The sequence below is a fragment of the Octopus bimaculoides genome, chromosome 2 (genome assembly GCF_046866305.1).
Source record: "Octopus bimaculoides isolate indiv1 chromosome 2, ASM4686630v1, whole genome shotgun sequence".
NCBI classification, from domain to species: Eukaryota; Metazoa; Mollusca; class Cephalopoda; order Octopoda; family Octopodidae; genus Octopus; species Octopus bimaculoides.
This window is the reverse complement of record NC_142929.1, coordinates 139,847,415-139,860,507: the sequence shown is the minus strand read 5'-3', so window position 1 is coordinate 139,860,507 and position 13,093 is coordinate 139,847,415. Positions and strand designations below refer to the sequence as shown.

Here is a 13,093-nt window from a genome sequence, read left to right as displayed (position 1 = left end):
GTCGTTTAACGTCCATTTTCCATGTTGGCATGGGTTGGACGGTTTGACTGAGGTCTGGAGAGCCAGTGGCAGCACCAGGCTCCAATCTAATCTGGCAACGTTTCTACAGCTGGATGCCCTTCCTAATGCCACTCACTCTGAGAGTGTAGTGGGTATTTTTTTACATGCTACCGGCACGGGAGCTAGCCAGTGGGTACTGGCATCGGCCACGTTCAGATGGTGCTTTTTACATGCCACCGGCACAAGTTCCAGTCAGGCGGTCCTGACATCAATCACGTTTGGATAGTGCTTTTTACATGCCATTGACACAGGGGCCAGTCAGTGGGTACTAATATATGTAATTTATTATGACATTATATCAGTGTTAGTTGTATATCTAAAATGCATGCACAAGCAACCTACAAACACGGCAGTCACAGGATAGATTAAATATACATAAACAAAAAGCATACATATACATGAAACAAACACCAGCAAAAAAAACATATATACACACGTCCATACCAAATAACCTTTACCTAATGCAGTTCTATATTTACAATATTTACATTTGAAGGATATTTGTCCTCATCAGGTTCAAAATTTCCTCAAGACACCTGATGAAGGCTGGAGGGTATATCAGCCAAAACGTTGTATTAACAAACAAGAGGAGGACAAATATGCATTAAATGTAAATAATGTAAATAACCTTTACCTAAGTTCAATAAGATTCTCTGCCCTGAATTGTTGCGTCATGGGAGTGATCATAGCTGAAACGTCTGTTCAATGAATATTGCCTTGGGCTAAACAAGTGATAATATCTTACCCAACTTTATGTAATTCTTTATGTTCTTCTCCACCTAAAGTCTTGCTGCCTCAACAAACCAAGGAAACTTGTACATGGACGTTTGACATGCCAAAAACAACAGCTAAATCTCCCTCAAAATTACACTCTACTGTCTTCGATATAAAAGGACACACCGTAAAATATAATAAAAAAACTCCTAAAAAAGTTGGATGGTCACACGTGGAACACCTCTAATCATAACCAGCTCAACCAGGGCCTAACGAGAAAGCTAAACAATAACAACAATATACCCTCGACAAATTAAATAATTAACACTTTTTAACATGAAAGAAAAACAAAGCAACTATGAAATATATTTCTGTTGTAATATCACACCTGAAGCTTACCTGGCAAATAGGAGACTTGTAGCTGCTCGGAAGTATTTAGCTAACGACAGGTAGATGTGGGCAAAGCTAGCACAAAATCCACACCAGGGGGCATAATAAAGTAGCAGGACATCCTGGCAAAAGAGAACAATAGTGTTTTGGTAAATAAAGAATTATTTTAAAATTCTTCTGATGAATAAGTCATGTCATCATAATTTATATTAATGCTGCATATATTCTTTTCTGCTCTCGGCACAAGGCCTGAAATTTTGGGGGAGGTGCCAGTCAATTAGATCGACCCCACTACACAAATGGTACTTATTTTATCGACCCCGAAACAATGAAAGGCAAAGTCGACCTCGGCAGAATTTGAACTCAGAACATAAAGACAGACAAAATACCGCTAAGCATTTCGCCCGGTGTGTTCACGTTTCTGCCAGCTCGCCACCTTGTAATGCTGTGTATATTATATACAATATCGTATTAATAAGATTCAACAACAGCCATATACATGTGCATCCTCAGGTGACCAGTGAAAGCATTGATGCGTTGAAACAATTGAAGTGAATTGTAATAAGGCTTCTCCGATCCATCTTCTCGTATTAAAACTTCTTTGTTTAAACTCTACAGATCTTTGCATATTTCCACAGATACATCTAGTGACAGGAAGTCTTACTACATGCTAACATTTGGTAGCCAATACCAGGAAAGAAGCTTTGGAAAACACACTATGTTACCCAAAATGTGAATGTGTGGGTGTGTCATAGTGGACTGTGTAGGTGCAGGCATGACTATGTGGTACAGAATTTGCTTCCCAGCTACACAGGTTCAAATTCATTCCCACTGCACAGCACCTTGGGCAAGTGTCTTCTACTATAGCCACAGGCCAACCAAAGCCTAGTGAGTGGATTTGGTAGATGGAAACTGAAAGAAGCCTGTCATTTGTGTCCATGCACGTGTGTGTGTGTGTGTGTGTGCCTTTCCTCACCCCCAGACAGACATCTCTGCTTAAGAGAACTGAAGGCAATGATCTTTTGCAACTTACCTTTGAAGTGTTTAGAACAATTTTGTGAAATGTGTGTGCTGTTACTTCTGTGATATACAGATATTTGGGTTCACTGTCAGCTGAGGGATCAGGCGGAGGCTGGTGATCACAGTCTTCCGGGTTCAAACTGCAATTTAAACTACCGGCACGATCAACAGGGGCTGTCAACATCTCCCTTTCTAAATGACCTTCAGTATAATTCAGAACAAACTCAGCTGAAAAACAAGAAGTAAATGAACAGTTTAGAGTGACCAACACATAGACCATCATCATCATCATCATCATCATCATTATCTAATGTTTGTCTTTCCTGCTGGCATGGGTTGGACCATTTGGCAGGAGCTAGCAAGCCAGAGAGCAGTGCCAGGCTCCGGGTTGTCTGTTTTGGCATGGTTTCTATGGCTGGATGCCCTTCCTGGTGCCAACGACTTTACAGAGTGTACTGCATGCTTTTCATGTGACACAAGTACCGATGCATGGGTGCTTTTCACAAGGCACCATTATGGGTCCCCTTTACGTGGCACCAGCACGGGTACCCCTTATGTGGCACCAGCACGGGTACCCCTTATATGGCACCAGCACAGGTGTTCTGTACATAGCAACAGCAAGGCATACTTTTTCCTGGCTCCAGCATGAGTGCATTTGCATAACCCCAGCACAGGTGATTTTTATGTGGCACCCGCACCCATGAGCTCACAAGACAAAGACCTCTCAGCTAAGGAGTAAAATGTTCATCAAAATGGCAGTGCCCTAGCATGGCCACAACCTCTGGTTGAAACAAGTGAAGCTACATTCTTGCTGATTACATTCATTGTTTAATCCAGGACCAAACAAAAAATAAATGTTTACTCTCTGATATTTTCACTGGATTCAGTCATTGGTATTGGACGTGACCATGCTACAGCACAACTGCTTGAATTCCATAAACAACCTTGCCCAGACTTGTACCTCGGAGGGTAACTTTGTAGGAGCAATCCCACGGTTATTCATGACCAAACAGAGTCTTTACCCATTTTTTTACCCTTTTACAGCACTGCTCTGAAGGGTTTTTAGTCAAGTACCTTCTACTACAGCCCCAGGTACCACTGGGACTAAGCCCAAAACCATGTGGTTGGGAAGCAAACATCTTAACAACATTATCGTCATCATCATTGTTTTAATGTCTGTCTTCCATGCTAGCATGGGTGGGATGGTACAAGAGCCAGCCAGGCCAAAGTTCGCACCAGGCTTCTGTGAGTGTTTTGGCAGGATTTTTACAGTGGGATGCCCTTCTTAACACCAACCACTCAGCAGAGTGGACTTAGTGCTTTTTACATGGCACAAGCACAGGAAAGGTCAGTTTTGGTGAGGTTTCTACAGCTGGATGCCTTTCTGAACGTCCAACCACTTTACAGTGTGGACTGGGTGCTTTTAAGTGGCACCTGCACTGACAGGGTCACCAAGTACTTGCAAGACAAGAAAAAATAAACACACTTTTAAGAGGGGAGGAGGCATTGGAGGAAGTGATGATGGAAAGGTAATAGTGAGACAGATACAGGTGTCTTGCTATAGTACCCAGCTGGAGAGAGACAGATCAGGAATGAAGACAGAAATAGGTAGGCTACTGCAAGGAAAATATACGGTTGCCCAACTTGAGGGAAGTGCAGGAGAAGGAGAGAGAGTGGGAAACAGCAGGATTCCTATTAAACAACTCAAAAAACACTTACCAACTGAGGTTTTAGAGAACGGCTTCTTAAGGACATAATTTTTTTCATCCTGCAGAAAAAGAAACAAAAAATTGTTAGAAGGGCATTGTAGTTCGCTTGAAGTATTGTGGTAGAGAAGTAGAATGAATGAATGAAATGAGAAAAAAGGAAGGCTTCTAACAATGCAGGAAGTTTTAAAAACCTTTATATTTTAGGTGCAAAGGCCTATCTTCAGATGAGACAGCCGGATGGGCAGTGACCATTCGGTCATCCAAAATAGCAGGATCTATGTAAATCCATATTTCTTTAACTGTATTTTTCTGAAGATAGTCCTTTGCATCTGAAATTTATATAAATTTAAGTGCAAAAGAGAAAAGCTAATAAAACATTTTAAATAATTTTTTTAAAGATTAATTAGCTTTTTCTCTCATGCATGTTTGTCTTTTTAACATGAATTAAACAAAAAGGATTTGAAATTCTTACACTGATATTTCAGTGTTATTATGAAAGAGTATTATTTAGCCAATGTGCCACATTAAATTGAGAATGGAAGTAATTCACCATAACATAGCTTTATTAGTGTGAGTCGGAGGCTCATCGTTATAGCATGGCTAATGTTACAACAACAATAATAACAGAAAACTCAGGGATCACGGGGGCAAAGTGGATGAGTTCCTTTTGAATGTTGGGCCTCACAGAGGCAATGACTGAGACCTTTGGCATTATGTCGTGCTTGAGAAGAAGCCCCATCAAGCTGAGCAAAATCACAGTCGTGGCAGATACCAGTGTCACACAAATTGGCACCCATGTTGGTGGCATGTAAAAGCACCCCAGCATCACACAAATAGCATTCGTACTGGTGGCACATAAAAGCACCCATTACACTCTGGGAGTGGTTGGCATTAGGAAGGGCATCCAGCCATAGAAAACCATGGCAAATCAAACTGGATTTGGTGCAGCTTTCCAGCATGCCGGTCTGGTCAAACTTTCCAGTCTTCATGGTTGATTAGGTGCACACAACAACAGAATCTGTATATTTTTCATGGTTGATTAAAGTCACAATAAGTTTCATTCTGACATCACTGTTGATTTGATATACACCACAACAGGTACTACTTCTATTTCATAGTTTATTAAATACACAACAACAGGTTCTACTTATTTTTTTATGATTCATGACATTCGAACAAGGTCGTTGCCAGTGCCACTGGACTGGCTCCTGTGCAGGTGGCACGTAAAAAAAACACCATTTGAGCATGGCCGCTGCCAGTACCGCCTGACTGGCCCTCTTGCCAGTGGCATGTAAAAGCACCCACTACACTCTCAGAGTGGTTGGCATTAGGAAGGGCATCCAGCTATAGAAACTCTGCCAGATCAGATTGAAGCCTGGAGCAGCCATCTGGCTCGCCAGTCCTCAGTCAAACCGTCCAACCCATGCCAGCATGGAAAGTGGACGTTAAACGATGATGATGATGAAATTCACAATGGCTTCCCATCTCACTTTGTGGTTAATCAGACACACAACAGGTTCCACCACTTTTTCATGGTTGATTAGATATACAAAACAATAACAGATTAGAACACTCATATTTCATGGTTGATTAGATTCCAGTAGAAAGATATACAACAACCAACAAAAACCATCTAATGATAGAAAAAAAAATATGTAAAACAATAAAAACTACCAATTTCCCCCCTTTTGGTATCAAATCATCTGAGACCATTCCTGGTTCTCGGATACCAACCTACTTGTTATATCAAGGCTGTTCGTACACAAGCATTGTATAATCTGCCTTTCACTTTGGCAGATTGTACAATGGCAGTGTACGAACAGCCATGCAGTATGGCAGTGAGACATGGGCTGTGACTACTTAGGATATGCGAAAACTTGAAAGAAACAAAGCCAGTATGCTTCCCTTTATAATTTAGTGTAAGGACCTTTCTTTCAGTTTATTCTAAATATCAGCTTAACCCTTTAGAATTTAAACCAGCCATCAGGCCCAAACATTCTAACGGTTTTCTGTTCAAACTAGCTACATTTGGCCCCTCACACCTACCCTACAATGTTACTATAAAACTAAACAATCACATCGTCAAAATTTCAAAGCTAAAAGACAATGCATAATTAATTCAAAACCATGAAAATCAATACGTATTACATTTGGCAGAGTAATCTGAATGCTAAAGAATTAACAATGTGAAAACTAGTTATTTTACGAAATTCCCCCAAAATTTTTGATTATTTTCGATATCAATTGAAACGCAGGTTGTGTATTTAGTTAGCAATGTGGTAATGAAAGGCTTAAATAAAATACAAGAATAAAGTAGAAAAACAAAGATGATGATAAAACAGAGACAGTTTCTTCTTACCGCCAAGTCCACCATCACAACTGCTGGTTGGTCAGTTTCTAGTAGTTTTGTGCTATTCAGACCAAACCGATCAGCAAACATCCAATGGTTTGTAAGATCCATAGCATAGAAATGGACAGTCTTGTTGGTTCGGCATGACAAACCAGAAAAATTCTTAACAAGAGTTAATGACAAAACATTAAAATTGGTGTCAATAGGAACACCCTGTACAAATTGTAAATTATAATGATCACATAATTGTTGCGTCCGATTCTTTAAGACTTGTATGATGAAAGGATCTTGTAGTGTGTTATCTACAGAACTGTTAGAAGGATCTTTAGAGGAGGGAGTCTTGTTAGCTGTTTTGGAATAAGAAACGTTAGAAGAATCGGAGGAAGAGGAAGGACTTGGAGGAACAGGAAAAGAGAATGAAGAGGAAGAAAAAGGTTTGGTAGAATTGGTTGTGAGTTTATGCATTTTATGACAGCAGACCGATTTGTACTGAGTGGGAATGTAATCTGGAGAAAATTGAAGGCACTTGTTTTGTAAAGTACTGTAAATACGGTCTTCATTGAATTTGTAAGTTGATCCCTTGGGACAGTTGCACGGTACGTGACAACTTCTGGCCGACTTCACACTGTTGTAGCAGACTTCGCACACATTGCGATAAAGGTGTCCCTCCAATAAATGTTTCTGTAACACACTCACACAGCACTGGCAGACGAGCAAAGATGAAGATGCAGGGAAATACTTGCTGCTGGCAAGATAGGTAAATGGGAGACTTTTAGGAAGATGCTGCTCTGCTTTTTGTGAAACAACACGATGAGGATCTGCTTGTTTAGCATGGCTAGGGAAACCTTCCCGCTGTTGCTCTTTGCTACACTTTGTAAGTTCTTGCAGTTTCTTCATAGAAGAAAGACGGTGAGTTAAACTGTACAACAGGTTTTCATTACTGATTTCATCCATTTCACATTTAGCATATTCTAATGCAATTTCTCGCAACTGTTAAAACAAAAATAAAAAAAAGATTTTAAAAATATTTTAAACTGACATGGAGTGACAAAAGCATACATAGTTCTGGGTTCAGTCCCACTGTGTGGCACTTTGGACCGGTGTCTTCTACTATAGCCTTGGGTCGACCAAAGCCTCGTGAATGGATTTGGTAGACGGAAACTGAAAGAAGCCCGTCGTATATATATATATATATATATATATATATATATATATATATATAGCAAGTGAAGCAACCACATCTTTGTCTCAGTTATTATGTATCACCACCAGGTAACATACATAATCAACTAGCTCCAGCGATCGCTAATTCACAAGCACTCGTAGACAGACTTGCACTCCATTGATTATGACGAGGGTTGCAGTTGATCTGATCGACAGAGAAGCCTGCTTGTGAAATTAACGGGCAAGTGGGCTGAGCACTCTACAGACACATGTAACCTTAATGTAGTTCTCAGGGAATGTGACAAAGCTGGCCCCTTTGAATTACAGGTACAACTCATTTTTGCCAGCTGAGTGGACTGGAGCAATGTGGAATAAAGTGTCTTGCTCAAGGACACAATGTGCCACTGGATATTGAACTCACAGCTTTACGATTGTAAGCAGAATACCCTAACCACTGAACCATGCATGTCGTTATTGGCTTACTGACCCTCCCAATACACAACAAGCTGGAATCTTGCAAACGAAATACAAAATGAAGTGAAATATATCTTACCATGTGGTAATTGTGATTTACATGAAATAAAGGATAATGGTTAGAGAACATAATTAAGGTGGGACCCTTTGCTATTTCACTAGACAGCTGAAGACTCTTTGTTCCTGAGGGATTCAATATTTGGACAAGAGGCTGCAAAATAAATAAGAAAAATACAATAAGGAAAAGAAAATAAATTAGTGTTTTCTCAAGTCCCTTAACCCTTTTGATACTAACCCCACCTTAGACTGCCCCTAGTTCCATGATATGAATTTCCTGTTTTAAAGTGATCTAAACACAAAAAAATCTTCCATTAAAATTTCATGGTATGTTACAAACATAAGGTTAATAATTCTTTCTAATTTAAGCAGAAGGCCAGTAATTTTTGAGGAGAGGGGAAGTCGTTCATATCGGCCCTAGAGCTAAACTGGTACCTATTTTATCAATCCTGGAACTGATGAAAGGCAAAGTCAACCTAAGCAGAATCTCAACTCAGAATTTCAAGAAAAAGGAGAAATGCAGCTATCCATTTTGTCCAGCTTGGTAATGGCTTTGCTAGCTTGCTGCCTTCAAAAAAAAACATCAGATTAATAATGACAAAATTCATCATCATCATCACCATCATCGCTGTCGTCGTTTAACGTCCGCTTCCCATGCTGGCATGGGTTGGACGATCTGACTGAGGACTGGTGAGCCAGAAGGCTGCACCAGGCTCCAATCCAATCTGGCGAAGTTTCTACAGCTGGACGCCCTTCCTAACACCAACCACTCCAAGGGTGTAGTGGGTGCATTTTTAAATGCCACTGACACGAAAGCCAGTCAGGCAGTACTGGCATCGACCATGTTTGGATGGAGTTTTTACATGCCACTGGCACGCGAGCCAGTCAGGCTGTACTGGCATCAACCACGATCGAATGGTGTGTTTTATGTGCCACCGGCATGGGAGCCAGTCAGGCGGCACTGGAAACGATCATGCTTGAATGGTGCTTTTAACATAAATTCTTTCTGAGTTCCCAATTAATAGAAATGAAGACAATATATATCAATAAAGATACAATTTAAAAAAGGGGGGGGGGGGGAGTTAAGAAACAACAGTTCAGGAAAAGAATCTACATACACTCATAGATGTCTTACCTTCCTTGCACTCGGGCATTTTAAACTTGGTGGAGCCCATCCCTCTCCTTGCCTGTCCACAGTCAATTTCTTTCCAAGAAAGATAGGTGGGGCGGAGGAGAGAAGGAGGACAATAAGAGGAATAGAGAGGGGAAGAAGAAAGCGGGAGGCGGATCGACATGTGACGATTCCATTTTAACACTGAAACTACAATGTAATGTCGCCTCAGTCTTTACAAAATAATGGGATAAAATCTATATTATGGGGAAGTAGGACACTTGGAGGTAGACTAAGTTAAAAACTCAACAGTTGGCAGAGTCGGACGACAGAGGTGGAAATCTTATTGAAAGAGTAGATGGTTACGAAAGATAACTCTAGTATGACTTTTCAACATAAGTTATTTCCCTTTATATCACAGTGTGTCCTTCATGAAGGAATTTTCACTACACGACATATTTTGGTGACGTTGGGTTAAAAAAAAAGAAAGTGGTAAGAAAATCACTGCTATTCAATAAATTGGTTTCGATTTCATGAAAGACAACAACGACTCTGAATCAAATCCCCGAAGGATGATAAGGGATACCATAACGATTCTAATTCACCCCTCTAAAATATGTACAAACCACATTAGTGAACAAACTATATTACACAAGTACACACACACACCTGCTCGTTCTCTCTCTATCCCATAGAGAGAGAGAGAGAGAGAGAGAGAGAGAGAGAAATACACACATGCCTGCTCATTCTTTCTCTCTCTTTATTTCTACCAAAATTAGTCGATGAGATGGTTGTTCTCATCAATGAAGATAACTTTAAAGAATTAATATTTTTTCTCTAACTGCTACATCAAGTACACTAGCACTGAAATTACTATTAAAATGAATGCCATGTCTTAAATTCTAGAATATATACCCCTCCACACACGCACACAAACACACACACAACAAAGACAGGAGGGCCACACCAAGTAACATCAACAGAATGCTTTAATAACATCAGCCTATTTGGACAGAGATGACTGGATTAACCCTCTAGCATTGAGATTATTGTTAAATGTAATGCTTATTGATTCAGTGTTTAGAAATTAATCATTGCATTATCTCACAGCTTTGAGATTTTGATAATGTGATGGCTTATATTTAGAATGACATTGTGTGGGTTTGGTGTGAAAGGCTGTATTTGGCCAGTTGGAGCATAAACGTTAAAGGATTAAACTATAACAAACAGAGAAATAGGAAGCATGCAGTTATGAGGTCCCTTAGTCCTGTCTCACCAAGGTCTATTCAACCTCTCTAATGGGAGAAATGCACTTAGTACCCTTCTGTAAAGGGGTTGGCATTAGAAAGGGCATCCAGCCATAGAAACCCAACCAAATGACACACATGAGCACCAGGCTTTAGGAACAGTGGCTCTCCCAATAAGGAATGACTCAGATCATAATGATAATCCAACACATGATCAGATTAATTAGGTTATTTTCTAATGAGATCTTAAATGAACTAATATTCCAGTAATAATTCCTTCTCTTAAGGCAGTGAGCTGGCAGAAACGTTAACATGCCGGGGCGAAATGCTTAGTCTTTAGACTAAATGCTTAATTTAAAGTCAGAATAAAACGCCACTAAGCTTTTTATCTGATATGTTAACAATTCTGCAAGCTCCACTGCCTTATAAGAGAAGGAAATATTCTTTTCTACTCTAGGCACAAGGCCCAAAATTTTGGGGGAGGGGGTCAGTTGATTAGATCGACCCCAGTACGCAACTGGTACTTAATTTATTGACCCTGAAAGGATGAAAGGCAAAGTTGACCTTGGCTGAATTTGAACTCAGAACATGAAGACAGATAAAATGCTTTTCCTGACACTGGTATACGCCATGACTGCAATTTTTCTTGGCTTCTCAAGCAAGACATAATACCAAAGGCCTTGACCATTGCTTCTGTGAGGCCCAACACTCGAAAGGAACTCGGCCACTATGCCCTCCATGAGGCCCAACACGCAAAAGGAACTCGGCCACTTTGCCTCCATGAGGCCCAACACTCGAAAGGAACTCAGCCACTTTGTCTCCATGACACCAAATGCTCATGGAGGCAAAGTGGCTGAGTTCCTTTCGAAAGAAAAGAAAAACAAACATTAAAAATATAAAAGAGTAAATTACTGAGATAAAAAACATCAGAACTACCCCACCAAGAAAAAGAGAAAGGGTGGAAAGGAGGGAGGGAGGGAATTAAGCAGCAAAATATGGGTGGGGAGTAATAGATTGTACACCCCAGATCAAATATCAGGAGTGTACAATCAAATGTACATGAAATGTTTGGGGCATTCAGCCATGCCTCACAGACATAACTTCAAAGCCATTACTGCAGAGAATGGCCGGTGACACTTGCTGCAGTAGCAACCCCCACTTCATAGGGCTAACAAGCAATTTTTTTTTTTTGTTAAATTATTATCCCCCAGTGTTTAAAAAGCAAAACAAAAGTGATGTTCTTACTTGTTGTTGCTCTTGGAAAGCCCATTTCACCAATTCTGAACTGGTAAAATTATCCAACTCTGGATAATTCTGAAACAAATATTCAAAATAAAAATGCAATGAGTTTATGTTTTCAAGAAATTAAACACAAAGAAAATGATAAATAGTAATAGTAGTAGCAGCAGCACTACATCCACTACTTGTTGGTGATTCCCTACTACTCCTGGCAGATTGTTTTGGGTAGTCATTGCTGGAGAGGGTTTTACAAGGTCAGAGTTCAAATCTTACCTCAACTACTTTAAGTCACCTTTTATGACATGCAATGGAAATTTCGGGTCTATTCTTCAACATGCCAGTCTCCAAACAGCTAAATACTGACCTTAAATGCACCATCGATTCATTGGCTTATTTGGGGGTTAGATGGATCTGCAAATTCAGATATTTGGTTTACTGGCTAGATCACTGATTGACAACCTTTCTCAAAAACTGGTCTACAAAAATTCATGAGGAAAACCTCAAGGATTATCTAATATCTTCTTTTTCAGATGTCATACCTACAGATATTGATAACCATAGATCGTTGTGTATATATACTCATATATATAATATCTCCTCCATAGTAAAAGAGTTATCTCTTATTTCTTTATTGCCCACATAGCTTTATTGCAAAACATAGAGGGGACAAACAAGGACAGACAAAGGGATTAAGTCAATTACATCGACCCCAGTGCGTAACTGGTGCTTAATTTATCAATCCCGAAAGGATGAAAGGCAAAGTCGATCTAGGTGGAATTTGAACTCAGAACATAGCGGCAGATGAAATATCGCTAAGCATTTCGCCCAACATGCTAAGGTTTCTGCCAGGAGCCAGTCAGGCAGGCCTGGCATCGATCACATTCAGATGGTGCTTTTTACATGTCACTGGCACAGGGGCCAGTCAGGGGGCATTGACATCGATCACATTTGGAAAGTGCTTTTTACATGCCACCGGCATGGGTGGGGTGGGGAACAGTCAGTGGGTACTTGTATCAACCACATTCGGATGGTGCTTTTTACATGCCACTGGAACAGGAGCCAGTCAGGGGGCACTGGCCAAAAATAATACTCCTATAGCACTCATTTACTGGTTGAAGTTAGTTGGGTGTGGTCATACTGGAGCATCACCAAATTGGATCTAGAGTGGTCATTTTAAATGACCAGATGGCTTGCACCAAAACAACACTTGTACAAGCAGTGCAGCCACTGCAAGGATGAACTAGACAGCTGAAATGAAGAATTTGTCCAAGAATAATACATACCAATATGATACTGCCATGTTTAACCAAAACTGCCGAACTACTTTTGGGTGGCATATTTAATATATCGGTGTGATAAGGAGAAGTTAGAACTCCAAACTTGAGTATTTGAACAGGACCTGAAATAAAGACGAAAACGTATTAGGGTGGATTGTGAACATAACTGGGGTAGAACAAAGAAGTCCTGAGAGAAAATGGTAAGGTTAGATTACAGAATATTTGTAATTTACAGACAAGATAACAGGGGATCAAGATGCATTGGTTTATGTTGTTTTATG

General features: G+C 40.2%; 1 protein-coding gene across 2 annotated transcripts in view; it reads right to left on the bottom strand.

Annotated features, from left to right (window-relative positions):
- Positions 1 to 13,093, bottom strand: part of LOC106877346 (thioredoxin domain-containing protein 11) — a 78,292-nt gene that overhangs the window by 42,309 nt on the left and 22,890 nt on the right. For both annotated transcript variants that reach the window (XM_089347787.1, XM_089347788.1), the window contains 7 exons: positions 12,819 to 12,934; positions 11,542 to 11,610; positions 7,961 to 8,092; positions 6,253 to 7,233; positions 3,904 to 3,952; positions 2,198 to 2,412; positions 1,174 to 1,286 (listed from right to left, as the gene is read on the bottom strand). In XM_089347787.1, coding sequence (XP_089203913.1) covers positions 1,174 to 1,286; positions 2,198 to 2,412; positions 3,904 to 3,952; positions 6,253 to 7,233; positions 7,961 to 8,092; positions 11,542 to 11,610; positions 12,819 to 12,934 — 1,675 coding nt within the window. The remainder of the gene's footprint in view (positions 1 to 1,173; positions 1,287 to 2,197; positions 2,413 to 3,903; positions 3,953 to 6,252; positions 7,234 to 7,960; positions 8,093 to 11,541; positions 11,611 to 12,818; positions 12,935 to 13,093) is intronic.